Source organism: Ambystoma mexicanum, chromosome 7p, assembly GCF_040938575.1.
Source record: "Ambystoma mexicanum isolate Mex_15411 chromosome 7p, UKY_AmexF1_1, whole genome shotgun sequence".
In the NCBI taxonomy this organism is placed as follows: Eukaryota; Metazoa; Chordata; class Amphibia; order Caudata; family Ambystomatidae; genus Ambystoma; species Ambystoma mexicanum.
Window position 1 is genome coordinate 837,253,707 of NC_090939.1, and position 16,412 is coordinate 837,270,118.

Consider the following 16,412-nt stretch of genomic DNA (forward strand, 5'->3'; position numbering starts at 1 on the left):
CCAGAGCCTGACCAGTGATACCCAGGTATACAAATTCAACCCATGCTTTCCATGTTTCAATACAATATCAGTACCAATATTTCTTCTAAAAAACAAAAAGTTACAAACGTGATCTTATTTGTTTACTTTTGTAGAATTGAGTCCCCGATGAAGGTTTGAAGACCGAAATGCATTGGACAAGTTATGACCCATATGTGTCTCTGAAAATAAAGAACATTTTTTGAGTTACACTAGTCAAGAACAATTGATATAAGAAACATTTGATGAACTGAAATGTATTGTTACAACATAAAAATTGAATTATTAGAAATGTTATGTGTTGAATTACACACGAGGTCCTTCCATCTCGATAGGACATCATATCTAGGATCCATTTGTCCAACAGAGAAAACCACCCATATTTCTTTTTTAATTTCATCAGTTGACATGTGAGAGCTCTGGCTTTAACAATAATTAGAAGTCCCCAGTTGAAGGTCTATTCCTAAAAATATAACCCAAATATGTGTATTGTTTAAGAGCTTCCTACCAGAGATTTTCCTGATACCCATTAAGGTGTATATACTTAGGGGATTTTGTAAAAATCATAACATTGGTCTTACTTTAGATCATTTGCTCCATTTATTTATTTAATATGATTAGAGATTGTTGTTACCCAATTAGGGTATAATCAAAGATGACTAAATCATCTGTGTATAGGCACTAATGTACCTTAGCCTGACCAATTTTAGGAGAAAAGGCTTAGCATAGCTAAGCCCCTCTTTCAGATCAGAGATATGAATAATAAATAAAGCTGGCACCAGGACACATCCCTGGCGCAGGCACTTAAAGGTTTCTATTTCATCTGACAACAGACCTTCGGTATTCTATCAGAATTGCAGAGACGTTCCGGTATGTAATTGCTTTAAGAGACCCAAAATGCCCCACAATATACTTCTGTTCACCATATCAAACACAGCCGTCAGATCTATAAATGCTGTATACATAGATCTATTTTTTACCTGAACTTCCACCTGAAAAACATTTACTACCATAACATTAAGTGTGGTAACCAGGAATTTTCTAAAACCAGATTGCAGTCCATCAAATCTCTGGATCCACACAGAACAATTCTGTGACTGCCCCATAATTATTGGGGCAAATATTTTCCCAGCAAGTCTAGCAATACAATGGTTCTATAATTACCAGGGAGTGACATGTTACCCTTCTTAAATATCGGGTGGATGTTTGATTTCTTCAAAGATGACGGGAGAGCACCCTGCCCTATCATGTTTTTAAAAAGATTCAACAAAATGGTTGCACACATAACTGGAAAATGGTTAAGCATAACATTTGCCAGGCCATCCAGGCCTGCCACTCTCCACACCCTTAAACCAACTATTAGTTTGAAGATCATATCATAATTGAACTCTATGTTCCAGCTAATATTTACAGAGGAAGAAACCAGAAATTAATTCTCATTACCAAAGGCAGCATAAAGAGACTTATAATAAGTAGACCAGACCTCAGGAGCTACAGGATTGAGTGTAGTAGTGGGCGCCTAATCCGTCTGTCCAGTAAAATGAAGAAGACTAAAGATGAGTCCATAAAGAATTTGGAGATGAAAATTAAGGATCTTGAGGGTACAGTGATGGTTACACCCACAGAAGAGAAAAAATGATTGCCGAGACAAGTTACATATGATTTGAATAGGTAACTATTGGAAAAGGCAGAATATGTACTGTTCAGGACTAAGCATTCTTAAAGTGGAAAAGTATGAGTGTGTTGGCCCACCATCTGTGGTCAATGATGAAAGACAGAATGATCTTGATGATTGAAAAGGAGTCCTGTGGTGTCTCTTTTAATCCCAAGGACATCAATGAAGAATTTCAGAAGTTTATTTTGTCAGAGGATGTGCAGGAAGTTGTACTCTGCTTGAATCTGCTAAAGCTGATGGAAAGTGAGGTGACTGACTTGGAGGCGAATCTAACTTGTGATAAATTGAAGCATGCCATGCTTGCCCTTAATGCTGAGAAGTGTCCTGGTTTGGATGATCTCCCTATGGAGTTCTAGAAACAAAATGCCTGAAAATGTGTTTCTGTTGATGAGGAGCTGTTTAATACACCTAAAGAGGGGGGCTGCTTCTGCAATCTACAGGACATGCAGTAATTTCAGTCCTCCTGAAAAAGGAGAAAGCACCAACATCTCCCGGGAGTTATAGACCAATCCGCCTTTTTAATACCGACAATAAGATTTTGTCAAAGGCTTTGGCTATGTGGTTGGAAGATGTCCTGTCTCATCTGATTCACCTGAACCAAGCCGGATTTGTGAAGGGCAGACATTCGGTGACAAATATGAGAAGACTGTTTCAAACTATATGAGGCCCATAGAATGAAGGAGGGAGCAGTGATCATATCGCTAGATGCGGGAAAAGCCTTCAATCAGATCGAATGGGATTACATTTTTGAGGTGCTGAAGAAGATGGCCTTTGGTTCAAATTTCATAGGCTGGATTAAATTGTGTGCTAGCCCAACTGCAGCTATTTTAACAAATGGAATAAGTTATCAACCTATTTGTCTGGAGAAAGGGAAGCGCCATGGTTGTCCATTATCCCCTCTTTTGTTTCTTATTGCAATGCAACCGCTGACTGATAGATCAAGGAGGGATGAAAGTCGTGCTGGAGTTGGTGTTGTGGGAGCTTGTCAAAAAGTTTGGTTATATGCAGATGATTTGTTATTGGTTCCTAAGGACTTGGACTGCTCGGTCCCGGCTTTGGAGTTTCAAAGGTCTCTGGTTATAAAGTAAATTGGTCTAAGTCCAATGCTTTGCCATCTTCGAGTAACTGTCCATGGGAGGGTCTCCAGCAGTTTGAATTTCACTGGTGCAGCAGATCTTTAAAGTATCTGGGTATCTGGCCGTTAAATGATGTGGAAAATTATAAACGAGAATATGTGTCTGATGATGGATAACTTGAAGGCTGAACTTGAAAGGTGGAAATATCCTAATATGTCCTTGTGGGAGGAGGGTACATGCACTTACAATGATAAGTGCACCTAGAATTGATTACATTTTGAGTATGATCCCCTTGTTCCCCAGGAGGGGAGTATGAAGTGAGGTGAATAGGTTGATGCAGGGGTTCACTTGGGTAATAAGCCTCTGCACATTAAACTATGAAAGAGTCATTTGACTGGGGATAAGGGGGGCTTGAGTGTGCCTTATTTTGCTGCTTACCATCTAGCTTTTGCTGTTAGGCATATATTACCATATGTGGAAGAAACCCCTGATGTTTGGTGCTTTGCCGAGTGTAGTTAAGATGGTCCACTCGGACCAAATGTATTATTGTCTACATAGACGGTGTCCGGTCAAAGGGTCGAATACATTGTTTTGAAATTCAATAGTTTCAAAACAAAAGGACCGGAAAAAAAGTTGAATGCCTTTTTTTTTAATGTATTTTTTTTTTGGCTTTGGTATAGGAAAAAAAAATGTTTTTTACCCAGAAAATGGGGGTTTTAGGACGGACCCGCCCAAAAAAGAAAACGTGCATTTGCATTCGATTTTTTTCAGTCCTTTGGGTTCAAAACTATTGCATTTGACCCTTTCACCATAAACCTACATAGACAATAGGGAGTTTTGCAACAAGCCCCTTGAGTGATTATTTAAGGAAAGCATAGAAAACGATTGCCTGTGTCTTGGGTCCTGACACCTCCAGGAAGATGGACTTGTCTCTTTGGTGCAACCCTGGAAATAAGGCGAGCAATACAGTTCTGGTTTGGCCTGAATAGTACTTGGGTGGTATCAAGGTAATTGGTGATCTGCTTGTAGATGGGAAGTGGATTAGCTTTCACCAACCTGAGTGTTCAGACGGGTGGGAATTTGTTCCACTTTTGATGATTATCGTATACTCTAGAGGGTCGTTGATCCTGGTAAGGGATTTGAGGAGAGTGGACTAAGAGTTGTAATTATGAATAATACACCTGAAAGACATTTGGCTTCTAAAATGTATGAGCTTCTTATCAGGGCCAGAGAAGTGGGTAAGTCTTTATCAGAGAGCTGGTCTAAGAGACTGAGTGAAGGGATGACTGAGGAACGATGGATGAGAATTTGTGGTAACGTACCCCTCACTTCATTAAATTTGTGGTTAGAGAGCTAGGCGGATTAAAATCCTGTATAGGGTTTATTGGATGCCTGAACGACTGTGTAAACGTGGGCTCATTGATTCAGACTCCTGTTGGAGTTGCTCATATTTGACCGTGACTTTGGAAAACGTGTTAGGGGAGTGCACAGAAGTGAGGTTCTTTTGGAGTTTTGAGGATGTCTTTGGATTTTGACTTTGAGACCTTAGTCTTGGGTGAAGATTCTCTGTTGGAGGATCTTACCAGGCCACAAATGCATTGGTTGTTTCCAAGCAGCCCTAATACCCAAGAAGTTGATTCTTAGGTGTTGGAAGTCTACAACCCATCCTACGGCGGAGGCATGGATACAGGAGATGCACAGTGTGTCCTTGATGGAGATAGTGATATATAGGACACAGAAGAAGACTACACTGCTTGGGACCATTTGAGGAAGATTCTTAATGTTGTATGGATTGGGGAGAGTGAATATTATCATAGGTATTGGCGAAGATGGGGTAGGGAGTGAGGGGCGAGGAGGGTACTTTGGAAAATGTAATTTGTTTTTGTGGATTTGTTTGATAATGTTCTTGCTGCAACGTAAATACAAATAAAATGAAAAGGATTGAGTTGAAAACCAATCTGTGGGTTAATAGTTTAATTCGTAATATGCAAAAACTCTGTGGTTGTGTTAGAAGCCAGAATAGATAACGTAAATTGGCTTACTTGAAAGTTTGCATGGTATTTTTACCTTTTCATCCAGTTTTTAAAATGTTGTTTTAACTGTATGAGGATCCTGAATGGAGTTGCAGCATTTTCTCATTTTGTCTATCACCACCCATATCCACCAGGTGCCTCTTTAAAATGGTGGTGAGCACATGAGGACAGGAACAATCTGACTTTAAAAGGTCAGGAAAATGACCATTAAAAACCATCTCCATTAGAACATTAAACTTCTCTACTACTTGTGGCTACCATTTAACTGTGGTTCCTGAGTTATTCACCACTAAAGAGGATGGTCCATGAGCATAAGTCATTTTAAAATAACCTAATAACATTAAATGGTCACTTGTAGTCACCAGTAAAATATGGAACTCGCTACAGTAATTAAATAACGGGGTAGAACAAAACATATAATCCAAATTTGAGGAACACCCAGAACGGGTCCAAGTAGGTTGAGAGGGACAATCCCCTACCACATTCCCATTTAAAATCTGTAACCCCCAACACCAACATTAAGTCCATCAAAATGTTACCTCAATTAATGGAGGGAGAATTCCTGTTATTATAATAAATGTTACCATCATCAGAGATACATTTTTGTTTATGCACCAACAATGCAAATCCCCTGCTACTATTACTTCAGGGGTGGGGGAAGCCCCTATTCAGGTCTCCAAAATTTGAGAAACCATGGGCACAATCATATCTGGGGCTATCCGATTCCAATAAACATTTAATAGAAGCATCTGATGGGTATTGTTGTTATATACAGGAGCCCAGATAAACAGACACCTAAATCACCATTGGTTTCCACTAAGCATCGTTCATCCTGAATATTTGGGTAATACCTGATTCCAATAACCAAACCCCTGTAGGGATGACCCCTCAAACCCTTGCTTGCCAGTTGTATTAAAATCGCATACCCATAGATCGGGGCTGCTCTCTTAGCCAAACCTGCTGCAACCTAATTATAAAAGGAGGATTGCCATGAAATCCCCTAATTTGTTGGGAAAACTGTTGTGAAATCCCCTGAGACTTCCATCATCCAATATCAACATCAGTCTCCTTAAAGACTAGCCAAATATTCAGGTTTATTCCTAAAGAAAGAGTTCAGTGTGGCTGCCATACATGACGGATCCTTTCACTCATCCCCAGACACTAGCAGATTCTTTGGTTGGCAGGAGACTCTTCTCTGGCCCAGAGCAACATTGGCACAAGAAATGTGTAACGGCTTCACATTACGGCAATCCTTAGTGTTCAGTGGGGTTACTTTGCCCTTAGCCTTGCCATCTGTGTTATCAGGCATTTTGAAAGAAAACAATTCATAGCCCAATGAGAGAAAATCTTCCATTTAAGAGACCACTATTATCACAGATACTTTTTAAGCTCAAATATACCTTAACCAAATCCATTACCCTAACATCAATAAATTGTATCAGAGAAATGTCCTTAGAGTTTATAATTCTCAAGGTCAGATTATTGTGCCTCAACTCTAACACATTTGATGATATTTAATATGGACCTTATATTATCGCCCAGCACATAGTCTATGCAGTTCTTCTAAGTGGATCAATGTTTGCTCACTCCCTGCTGTGATATTAACAGACACACCTGTAAAATTCACTTTTTTGACACCATTGAGGAAGCCCCATGATGAGAACACACCTCGCCCACTGATACCGCCAGTAACTCCTCCTCCACAGAAATCTGCAAAGTTATTCTTGAATCCGAAGAGACCCCAGAGACCCCTGCCTCCTCCAAAATAAAATTCCTAGGGTGAAGGAATGAAAGGATATCTCCTTGAATGTTTGTCATCCTTTTTTTACTTCCTTTGAGTGAGCCTAATCCTCCAGGCATTTATCAAACTTCTCCAAATCTAAAATTATAGCGAACAAATCCATTTGAGATACTTCCTACTCTGCTGTTTTCCTTGCCAGGAGAGACAATCTTCAAAGACATTTGCTTGAGCCTTTATTTTTGGTTTCTCCAACCAACCTCTAGTTTTTCAATTTCATTATGGGGGGCTGAGATAAAGATGTCACTTTTTTCAACCTTTTAGTAGCTTTAATGTTCCTTTTCACCTCACCCACATTAGTTAGACGCCCCTCTGGAGAACTAGCCTGTTTATGCACCGCTAAAACCAAGGAATTATCCAGAATGGAAACATTTGGGGCTACATCTGAAACCTCCATGAACGGGGCATCTACCTGGACACAGCCACCCACACCGTCTGATCAAGGTTATATTGCAGAATCCTCCCCCAACTTTCAGCACTTTCCCCAGGGGAAACCAATGGAACTTTAACCACTAGATTCTTTATACACTGCAGTGATTCTTTGTTATTGTTATTTGAAAGTTATTGTTATAAAGACGCACTAATGAGTTTAAAACCAGAAGCAGAGCAGCAATACAAACTTGCTCAAGATTATTTCCCTAAGACAGTCGCTGTGACTTGAGAGCAGCACCAGAGGTTAAACCTTGCTGAGAGGATGGAGAGAGGTGGCCAGAATATGGTTACCAAAAATATGGAAGGGGAATGCAACAGCGAAGAACCAGTTGATCCTCTGCCCTGCTCCATATAACTTGGGTTTGTCTTCTTTGATATTACTAACCCCTTGACTACTGTATCTGTTACCCCTGAATGCCCTTCTCCTTCCCAAAAGCCCTCAACAGCAGGGGGTTGTAAAATTGACAAGTTCTCTGCAGTTTGGGAATGCATATTCAAAGATTTCTCAAGTAATGGCTCAGAAAAAATTGAACGAAAATATGCAGTTATTTTACCCCCAGCCCCTCCCCTATTGCACACGGTTTTCTTGAGCCCTTATCAGGTGAACTTTGTTCCCTACAGGAGGACACGCCCACATCTTCTCCTTGCATAGACTTCTCGCTAGCATATGGGGCTCATGGTTTGGATTCCACAACCCCTACTTTTTTGCTTCTAAGCTCATACATATCAAAAAGGCATAGAGGGATCCAGTAATAGCAAGGGGTATCAAAGAAAACAAAATGTTGACTGATACTTCATCATTACTAACCTGCCTTCCTACCTGCTCCAACTGCAGCAACTGCACTTGCGATCACACTTACAATCGATTGTGAGCTTCACACGCCGGTCTTGAATTTCATAGCCCCGCCTCCACCGGTGAGTAAGACACATGATCTGTGAGGCTCCTCTGCATACGCCTACTAGCCAGTCCACGATATCCTGTAGCAACTGCACTTGCCATCGCACTTATGATGAATAATCCATATTTGCCCGGTGCAGTACTTTCTGTGTACCCCATGCCTTAATATTCTGTGTGATCCAAACTCGTAAATAGGTGGAGTTTTAGAGATAGCTGGTATTTAAAATAGCACATGTTTTTACCAGTACCAACACACTTTTAGCAAGGCCCTTTCAAAATTAACATTAAGGCTTCGGTTGTAAAAGGTTTTCTGCATCATAATGAAAAACTGCAAAGTGATGGCTGGAAAGTTTTCAGATAAAACCACAGGCATTGCTCTGGGCAACCGTCCAGCCCATCGCTGTTCAGCCTGCCATGTCGTTACAGTAGCGAAAGACCATACGAAGATCAGGCATGGTCCCACTCTAAATGGGGCAGTCCAGCCCGTACTGCCGGGCAGCCCAGAAGCAACTGCCGGGCAGCCCACAAGCAACCACTGCATCATAATCTATATGGACTGAAGTAATCTGTCTGCAAGCTCTAAGGCACAGGCCAATTAACATGTTCTCTTTTTTTCTAGACAATGATGGACTCAGAGCTAGAATGTATGACATCACCCAGCACCCATTCTTTAAGAGGACCATTGCTGTGCTTGTTCTGGCTCAATCCGTGCTCCTCTCTGTCAAGGTGGGTAAAAGATGTTTGCTTTTCTTAATGTCAATCCCAAAAGGAGAATTAGGGTCATGAACTGAAAAGGTTGCCATTTTATCCCAAAGGGAATTGCTACAATTTTACAGTGCTTCATTTTAAAACAATAAAAGCCAGGACCCTACATTTCTTTAAGAGCCAGGCTATTATGCAAGTCTATGCAAAAAGGACGAACATACTCATCCTTGGCACTTGGCCCAACGGTGGCGTGTTCTGTCCTGCTGGCGAGAGGTCCAGTAGGGTTTGGATTTGTTTTGTCCGAATCATGCAGATATTTCACAACATGTTAAACCTCTGAATATCATATTAAGCATGTGAATAAGTGAAATAAAATGGTGCATTTAAAAGGAGGATGGTCTGCAGGGGTATGCCATCTTTGGCTCTCCAGATGTGTTCAACGACTATTCGCATCTGGTCAAGCCAGCCTACTCAATTGTGAGGGATCATGGTGGTTGTAGCCCACAGTTTGCAGATCCCTGGCTAGTGTTTTCAAAAAGATGGCATACTAAGGTCTGTGCTGATATATAAAACAGAGTGGTACCTCGGAGAAATTCCCTGTAATTATTTTGTTTCTTTATGCAACTGTCTCTGGAGGATAGCTCGGTGCAAACACGCTCGCCTTGGAAGCAAGACGACGCGGAGCAGCACAGGTTAGATCTACGGGTCCGCGCTTAGAAACCTCTGTGTATTACGCGCGTTAAAAATAACCAATTACATTTACAACTGCGGAAAGTTAGCGAGCATACCTCTTTTCAGATGTCGATGCAATTATAAGAAGAGGGGCACAACTATGAATGTGAGCAATGATAGCTAGCTTCCAGAAATGTGGGGACATTTTACTAAATACTGCATTTCAAGGAATGTGTTTTAATTCTGTATTATGGCTAAAGAGCTATAGAATAGATGCACTTGCAAAGGGGAGTTTATGCAATAAATCCAATACTTTCAAATGGTGCCTAGGAGCATGAAACTGTTATGGTCCACTTCTGGGAAAACAAAATAAACGGTGTACCCCGTCAGAGGCATTCTGATTCAGAAGAAGCAGACTGTGACAAAACAGCGATGTGAACATCAGAGAAAGCATGGCAGACAATGCTGCCAGAAGTACCAGTGCTTGGCCCTATTCCAAAATAAGTCCAGGTGCTGAGCACCTGACAAGCCTGGTTTAAATTAAGCAATTATATTTTCTAGAGATTCCGGGTCAGGGAATAGCAAATTATTTCATTTTTGGAAAACTGTTTCATTTCTCCAAAAAAGGTTGTTTATTATGGGAACTAATTTCATACATGTATTTTTCTAAATGAGTCAATTTATATTCTGACGATTTGCTTCTTTTTCACAAATACATTTCTTTTATTAAGAATCTGCATTAAATCAATTTGTCTTTGCCCTAGGGCAAACAAGGCTTGAAGAAATTGGGTGATTCACAAATTGCCCGAGAAGCAAATCATTTTGGGGGAACAATAACAAATTCACGCTTGGGGAAATTAAATTCCCCCAACCCTAAATGTATCATTGGCACAGTGAGTCAGGCAATGTCAGCTTTTCTTCTGTTAAGTGCATACTATAGCTTAAGGTTACACAGTAGAATGCAGTCAACACTGAACTCTGATGCAGTGCCAATATGATAGTAGAACATTATACATGACAATTATGGTCTTTTCCTCTGGTATTGATGTTTCTATTTTATGACAGTTTAATATACGTCCAACATATATATGGGCCTCATCACGAGTTGGACGATGCGGTAAAAATGCAGTGGTAATACTGTTACCGCTGTATTACCGCACAGCCCAACTATGAGTTGGGCGGAAAGTTGGAAGATTCACCACCAGGTCTGAGCTGGAGGTAAATCTGCTGATTTTTCACCCATTTCTGGTGCAATTACCGCAGCGTAATTACCATTGCAGTAATTGCACCAAAAGGCCCCATTGAGTCAAATGGACTCCAGAAAAATGGGGATTTACACCGCCACCACCACTTGTAATCCGGCAGTTATTACACCGGTCCAAGTGGTGATAACGGTAATTGCATTTAGGCAGTATTCCGGCGGATTCACCGCCAGAATACCGCCCAACTCATGATAAGGCCCTATGTCATTTTCATACTGCTCTTCCAGTACTAAAACACCAATCTGTTCTTTGTTTTGTTTTACATAGTGGGATGTTCATGAACCAGTCACCGTTCCTCTAGCGGCAATGTCAGTTGTTTTTACCATCATTTTCGTGTTGGAGGTAAGTTGTCTGTATGCGTTCTGTGCATCTTTTAGAATATGTGAGGGTAAAAAGCTAAGCGTTTTACGTACATTTACCGATCAATGTGAGTTACCTATAACTAGAACTGAATTCCCTTTTCCACCAGAACCTGCAGAAGTTGAGTATTTACAGTGTCCAGTTCAACAGAATTGTGCTCAGTCTGTATAGTCCAAAGTTCCACAAATATGTTTGTGGTTGCTGCACCTGTAAAAAGAAAAAGAAATAGAATATGGCGTGTGCTTCACTGGAGCATCAACATGGTCATGTGTTGTCAGGTGGAACTGCAGGGATGAAAACTACTTTTAGACCACAATTCCCAAATAGATTCTAAAGTGTCAGAAAACAACAGTTGTAGAATGAAGTGCACAATTTCCAGTGTGAGAATCATTATAACCTATCTATATATGAGTGTGGGGAAAAACAGTGATCAATGAAACCACATAGAACCACACACAATTGGGTTGGTAGTTCGAAAAGTAAAAGGTTTTACGGCAAGAGGAACTAACTTTACAGCAAATTGCTGCAAAAGATATTGACAGTGGCATCTGGTGAACCTTCAAATCAGTTGGGTATATATATGTTCATTGAACAAACTTTAGTTAAAGTTTACATAAATTGAGCAGACTTAACGCAACAAAACCCTTGAAATTCAACTTAACTCGGCGGGTTTCCCGTTACAAAGCTCATCAACACATAAATATTGTAAGAGCAGGGCGTCACAATGACATATGTTATGGCATTATGGAGGACAGAGCATCATGGGGGACATCTACGGCAACGCACTGAGTTAAGGTGGTCATGACTTCCCACATCCACTGAATTTCAAGGGTTTTGTTGTGTTAAATCTGCTCAATTTAACTACACTGTAACTAAAGTTTTTTCAGTGATTGTCAAGGGTTTTGTTATACCATAGTGTTTTTTTACCGGCCACAAGCCATGGCCTTCAGCCATGTCCACTGTACATGTTCCCCCAAAATCTTTCTTTTGGACCCACTAGGTGGCCATGGGATTTGGCCATGACCATTATAAATGTTTTTCAGGCCCACTAGCCAGTGCCTTCAGTCCTGGCAAGCCCACGTTATCTTTTAAGCACTACCTTTCTTTCCCACTCCATGCCCCTTTGCATGTTGCCACAATAGATTTATTCCGATACCATTTGCCTTCGGCCTTGGCCATACCACTAGGATTCTTTTGGCCCCTTTAGATGTTGCCCACTAGGTGCTGTGTTCACTGTACATGTTCCCCAATATCTTTCTTTTGGGCCTACTAGGTGGCCACGGCCAGCTAAAAATGCCTTTCGGGCTCACAAGCCAGGGCCTATCTTTTAAAACACTACCTTTCCTTCCCGCTCACTAGCCTTGGCCTTCGCGCATGACACCATACCCCATCCTTCGGCCATGGCCACTTTACATGTTGCCCCAATAGTTTTTTCCGGTCCGACTAGCCATGGTCTTCGGCCGTGGCCACTCTACATTTTGCTCCAATAGGATTCCTAAAGGGGTCCACTATACATGGCCTTTCGCTGTGACCTCTTGACATGTTGCCCACTAGCTTTTGTTGGGGCCTACTAGTCATGGCATTCGTTAGTGGCCACTCTCCATAGTACACCATTTGGTTCCTTAAAGTAACCTAGTAGCCATAGACCTCTGCCACACCCATTACTACCCACCTCACAGTAGCTGTAAAACTCCCCTCTTTTTTTTCTTAATCTCATAAAAACGTTTTCCCCATAACAGCGATTATCAATGTACTACAGATAATGGCACTCATCCGTAAACACACACACATAACCACGATAATCCATCAAAAGCGTGCAAAATCCCAAATTCTTCCCTGCCCTCCCAGGAAATCACCAAGTGCCCCCTTCCTCGTGCCATGCTCCCCCAACTCCCTTAAATTCTTTTTCTCTCCCTAGCCCTCTCCCATTCCCGCCAACACTCGTCCTTTCATCTGATGTACTTTCATTCCCAATCTAGTTTTCTATCATAACCACAGGGCTCCCGTCAAATAACCTGTTATGCAAAAATGATCAAGCTCTGAATTTGGTCACTGCTGCCCCCCACCCCTCTGACTTTCCATTTTCACATAGTGTCTTCTTTCCCCCTCCCCACCACTGGCCTGATGCCATTTCCTCCTTTTTCCTCCTCCAAATGGCATTTTTCCACTTTTCATTTTCGGCCAACCCCAGTTACACCCGTTATAACAGTGGTTATATCTCGCATTGAGCAAAAAAAACAGTCTTTTTCATTTCTGAAAAGCCACGCTGATGCATTGTGGGACACATATATAGCTATAATTTTCGGAGAAGGGGCACCCCTTCTCGGTCAAATATTTGAACAACTACTGGACAGAATTACTCCAGACCCCTCCCGGATATTTTATTAGGCTCTCTCAGCCTCTCTGCTGCATAGCAGCAAGACTGATATAAAGGTTTTAAGGAGGAGGGGGCACCCCTTTCTCTGTCGAATATTTTAAAAACTACTGAATGGATTTACCCCAAACTAGTCAAGGAAATTAAGTCAACGCTTTGTGCCCAAATTGTTTCTTATTTGGTCCAAACATTCTAAGTGGTTTTCACGCTATGGCTGTTCAAATTAATGCAAGTAGGCTGAAAACAGCGTTTTCATGTTTTCTTAATAACCTTTTCATTTTTTAATGAAATGTTCTGAAAATGTCCCAACTGGAGGGGGGGCTTGAAACACCTTTGGTTTTGAAAATGTCATCCAAACCTATCCAGCAAGTCAAAGGTTAACAGCCTCTATCAACCTCTGTGCTGTAAAAAGTATCAAGGCCCTTATAAAGTCTTTAAGGAGCAGGGGCACCCCCTTCTCTGTCAAAAATGTAAAAAACGAATTGATGGATTTACCCCAAGCCAGTCAAGAAATGTAAGTTCATGCTTTGTGCCCAAATCTGCTCAGAGGTTTTAGCAATTCGGCTGATCAAAAACTGCACTTTTTCTCCATGGGAAAATGAATGGGATGAAAACTGTGAAACCACGGTGTTTTGTTTTCTTAATAACTTTTTTATTTTACAATGTTTTGTTCCCTGCATATTCAGTTGGGGTGAGGGCGTGGAGGGGGCTTGACAAAAGCTTTGTTTTCAAAATTTCATGTAAATCCATCCATGAAGTCAAAAGTTATTAGCAATAGAATTTTGGAGAAAAATGACTGCTTTTTCATTTCTGAAATGCCTGTCAGCCTTTCTGCTGCAAAGCACCATGGGAGATATAGCTATCATTTTGGGAGAAGGGGGCACCCCCTTACCCGTCAAATATTTGAAAAACTACTTGAGGTAATAACCAGAGACCACCAGCCCCCACTATACCAGTCAACGCTTCATGCCCAAGTTGTTTCGTACCTAGTTTAGCAGTTTTGGCTGTACGCTGGAGCAAAATGTTGACTTTTTCTCTGTGGAAAAAATGAATACAGACTATTTATTTGTTAATAAGGTATTTATAATGCACCTATAAAGCCAAAAGGTGATTCAAGGCGCATCAAGACACAGGAGGGGGAGGTAGATGGAAAACAATAAAGTTCCTACTAGGCCTTGAAACATTTGGGTCGTGCAAGTGCCATAACAAGAATGCAAGGGCGGGAGGGCAGGAGGTGAGGATGGGGATGAACAGCAAAGAAGACAAACAATAGTGTTCTATTAGGTTGCAAGACAATTCGGAGCATGCAAGTGCAATAAAAAAAATCAGGGGAAAGGGGGAGGAGGGGAAGTGGAGGTTAGGGTGAACAGGGAAGAAGACACACAAAAGCGTTCCTAATAAGTAGTGGGTCAATTCGGAGCATGCAAGTGCAGTGACAGAAATGAGGGGAGAGGCGGAGGAGCAGAAGTGCAGGGAGGGGAGAAAGGGTAATGCTCAGGAGGGAGGGGAATAAGGGTACATTAAGTGAAAGTGAACAGGTTCACTTGCACTTTTGAGGAGTGGGTGCACAAGGGAGTACTTGAGGAGAAGCAGGAATGAGCCATTGGCAGGGAGTGGTCACAGAGTCCACCAAGGCTGGAGCAAGGGAGGAAATGCTGTCCTTGAAGGTTCTGGAGGTTCTGGAGGAAATGCACAATTATCGCAAAAAGAACACTTTCAAGAAATAAACAAGTCTTTGGGTTACCATAAAGAGTGAAGAGAATGACGTTTCTGGTTCGCAAAGCAGGATAGGTATTGACTATGTAAGAGAAGATTGTAAATAATATTGTGTGTAAGGGCAACATTGAATGTCTGTATTTCTTCTCCTTGGGAAAGAGATATTTCTATATTTGTGCAGGTAAAATACTTAGGAAAACTGTTTTTATTCAGTTCTTTTTCATTTGCTGATTGGAAAAGGGTTAATGTATTGCCTGTCTCAGTCTACTGGTTGCTGCCTGCTCCTTGTAGCAGATCGTGTCTGCATCCGCATCACCTCTTCTTTACCTTCAGATTTAAGGAGTTGCAGCAGGGGGTTCTCTCCTTTGTAGGGTTTAACATAACCGAGAAGGAGCCAGGTTCGCCTTCCTTTTACTCTTACTGCAGTGATAGAGACCTTCTTGATGAGGCACGGTCCTTCTAAGCACGGCATGTGCCAGAATCTTGTCACCTGGATACAGGACTTTTTAGGAATGTCTGTGGATTGATTTGCTTGCTGTCGTCCTCATTCTTCTTTGAACTCCTCTGCCAGGATCCAAGCTGTTGAGACATAAAAGCGATACTCGCTGTCATAGCAGCCAAGTATTCATGCATTTCAGAACAAAGCACATCAGCAGCATTTTGAGTATCCTTTTGCGCTCGAGTGGGAGGAGCAAGAGCTATATGCATACGGCGTCCTGTCACCAGCTAGTGAGGAGTCAGGGGATGGTCTGAGCTGGACTGATTGCGTAATGCAAATAGGCCTAATGGTAGGCAATGGAGCTATCCTTTCTTCAGGGTCATTTGAAACTTACCAATCCATTCCTTAAGAAGGCTGCTGAGACACTCACAAATCCTGTTTTCCTGCGGGGGGTAAGCGAAAGATATTTTTGCTTAATACCCATTAGGATTGTGATGTGTTCAACAAATGTGTTTACAAAATGCGGTCCATTACCAGGCCAAAGGACTTCGCACACACCCCACCTCGGGAAGACCTCACGTGAGAGAAACTTAGCAGCACATGTGGCATCCGGATGTGTACATGGACCACCCTTGATTCACCAAGAGAAAGGACACACGACTACTAGCATATATAGCTGTTACAAACTTGTAGCTCATCTACATATTCGATATGCAAATTCTGGAAGGGTACAGTAGGCCGGAGTATTGCTCCTCTCAATGTTCGCAGCATGGTGGTGCACTTCTGACAAATTGGGCCATTTGTGATGAAAGCAGCAATGTGCTCAGTCAGGTTATGCACAAACCACTTCCGGCATCAGGGTTGCAAGACTCTCTCGTGTTGTATGTGCTGGGTAGTACAGTTGTTCTAATGGTACATTAAGTAATCCAAGGGACATAACTGGTTTGTCAGTGC

General features: G+C 41.7%; 1 protein-coding gene and 1 long non-coding RNA gene across 4 annotated transcripts in view; one reads left to right on the forward strand and one right to left on the reverse strand.

The window, feature by feature from the left end:
- NALCN (sodium leak channel, non-selective) overlaps nt 1-16,412 on the forward strand; it is a 3,431,684-nt gene that overhangs the window by 3,190,270 nt on the left and 225,002 nt on the right. For both annotated transcript variants that reach the window (XM_069637002.1, XM_069637001.1), the window contains 2 exons: nt 8,550-8,656; nt 10,837-10,911. In XM_069637002.1, the coding sequence (XP_069493103.1) occupies nt 8,550-8,656; nt 10,837-10,911 (182 nt within the window). The remainder of the gene's footprint in view (nt 1-8,549; nt 8,657-10,836; nt 10,912-16,412) is intronic.
- Nucleotides 10,002-16,412, reverse strand: part of LOC138526356 (uncharacterized) — a 189,908-nt gene continuing 183,497 nt past the window's right edge. For both annotated transcript variants that reach the window (XR_011283564.1, XR_011283565.1), the window contains 3 exons: nt 15,347-15,598; nt 14,290-14,339; nt 10,002-11,136 (listed from right to left, as the gene is read on the reverse strand). This is a non-coding gene — a long non-coding RNA (uncharacterized lncRNA). The remainder of the gene's footprint in view (nt 11,137-14,289; nt 14,340-15,346; nt 15,599-16,412) is intronic.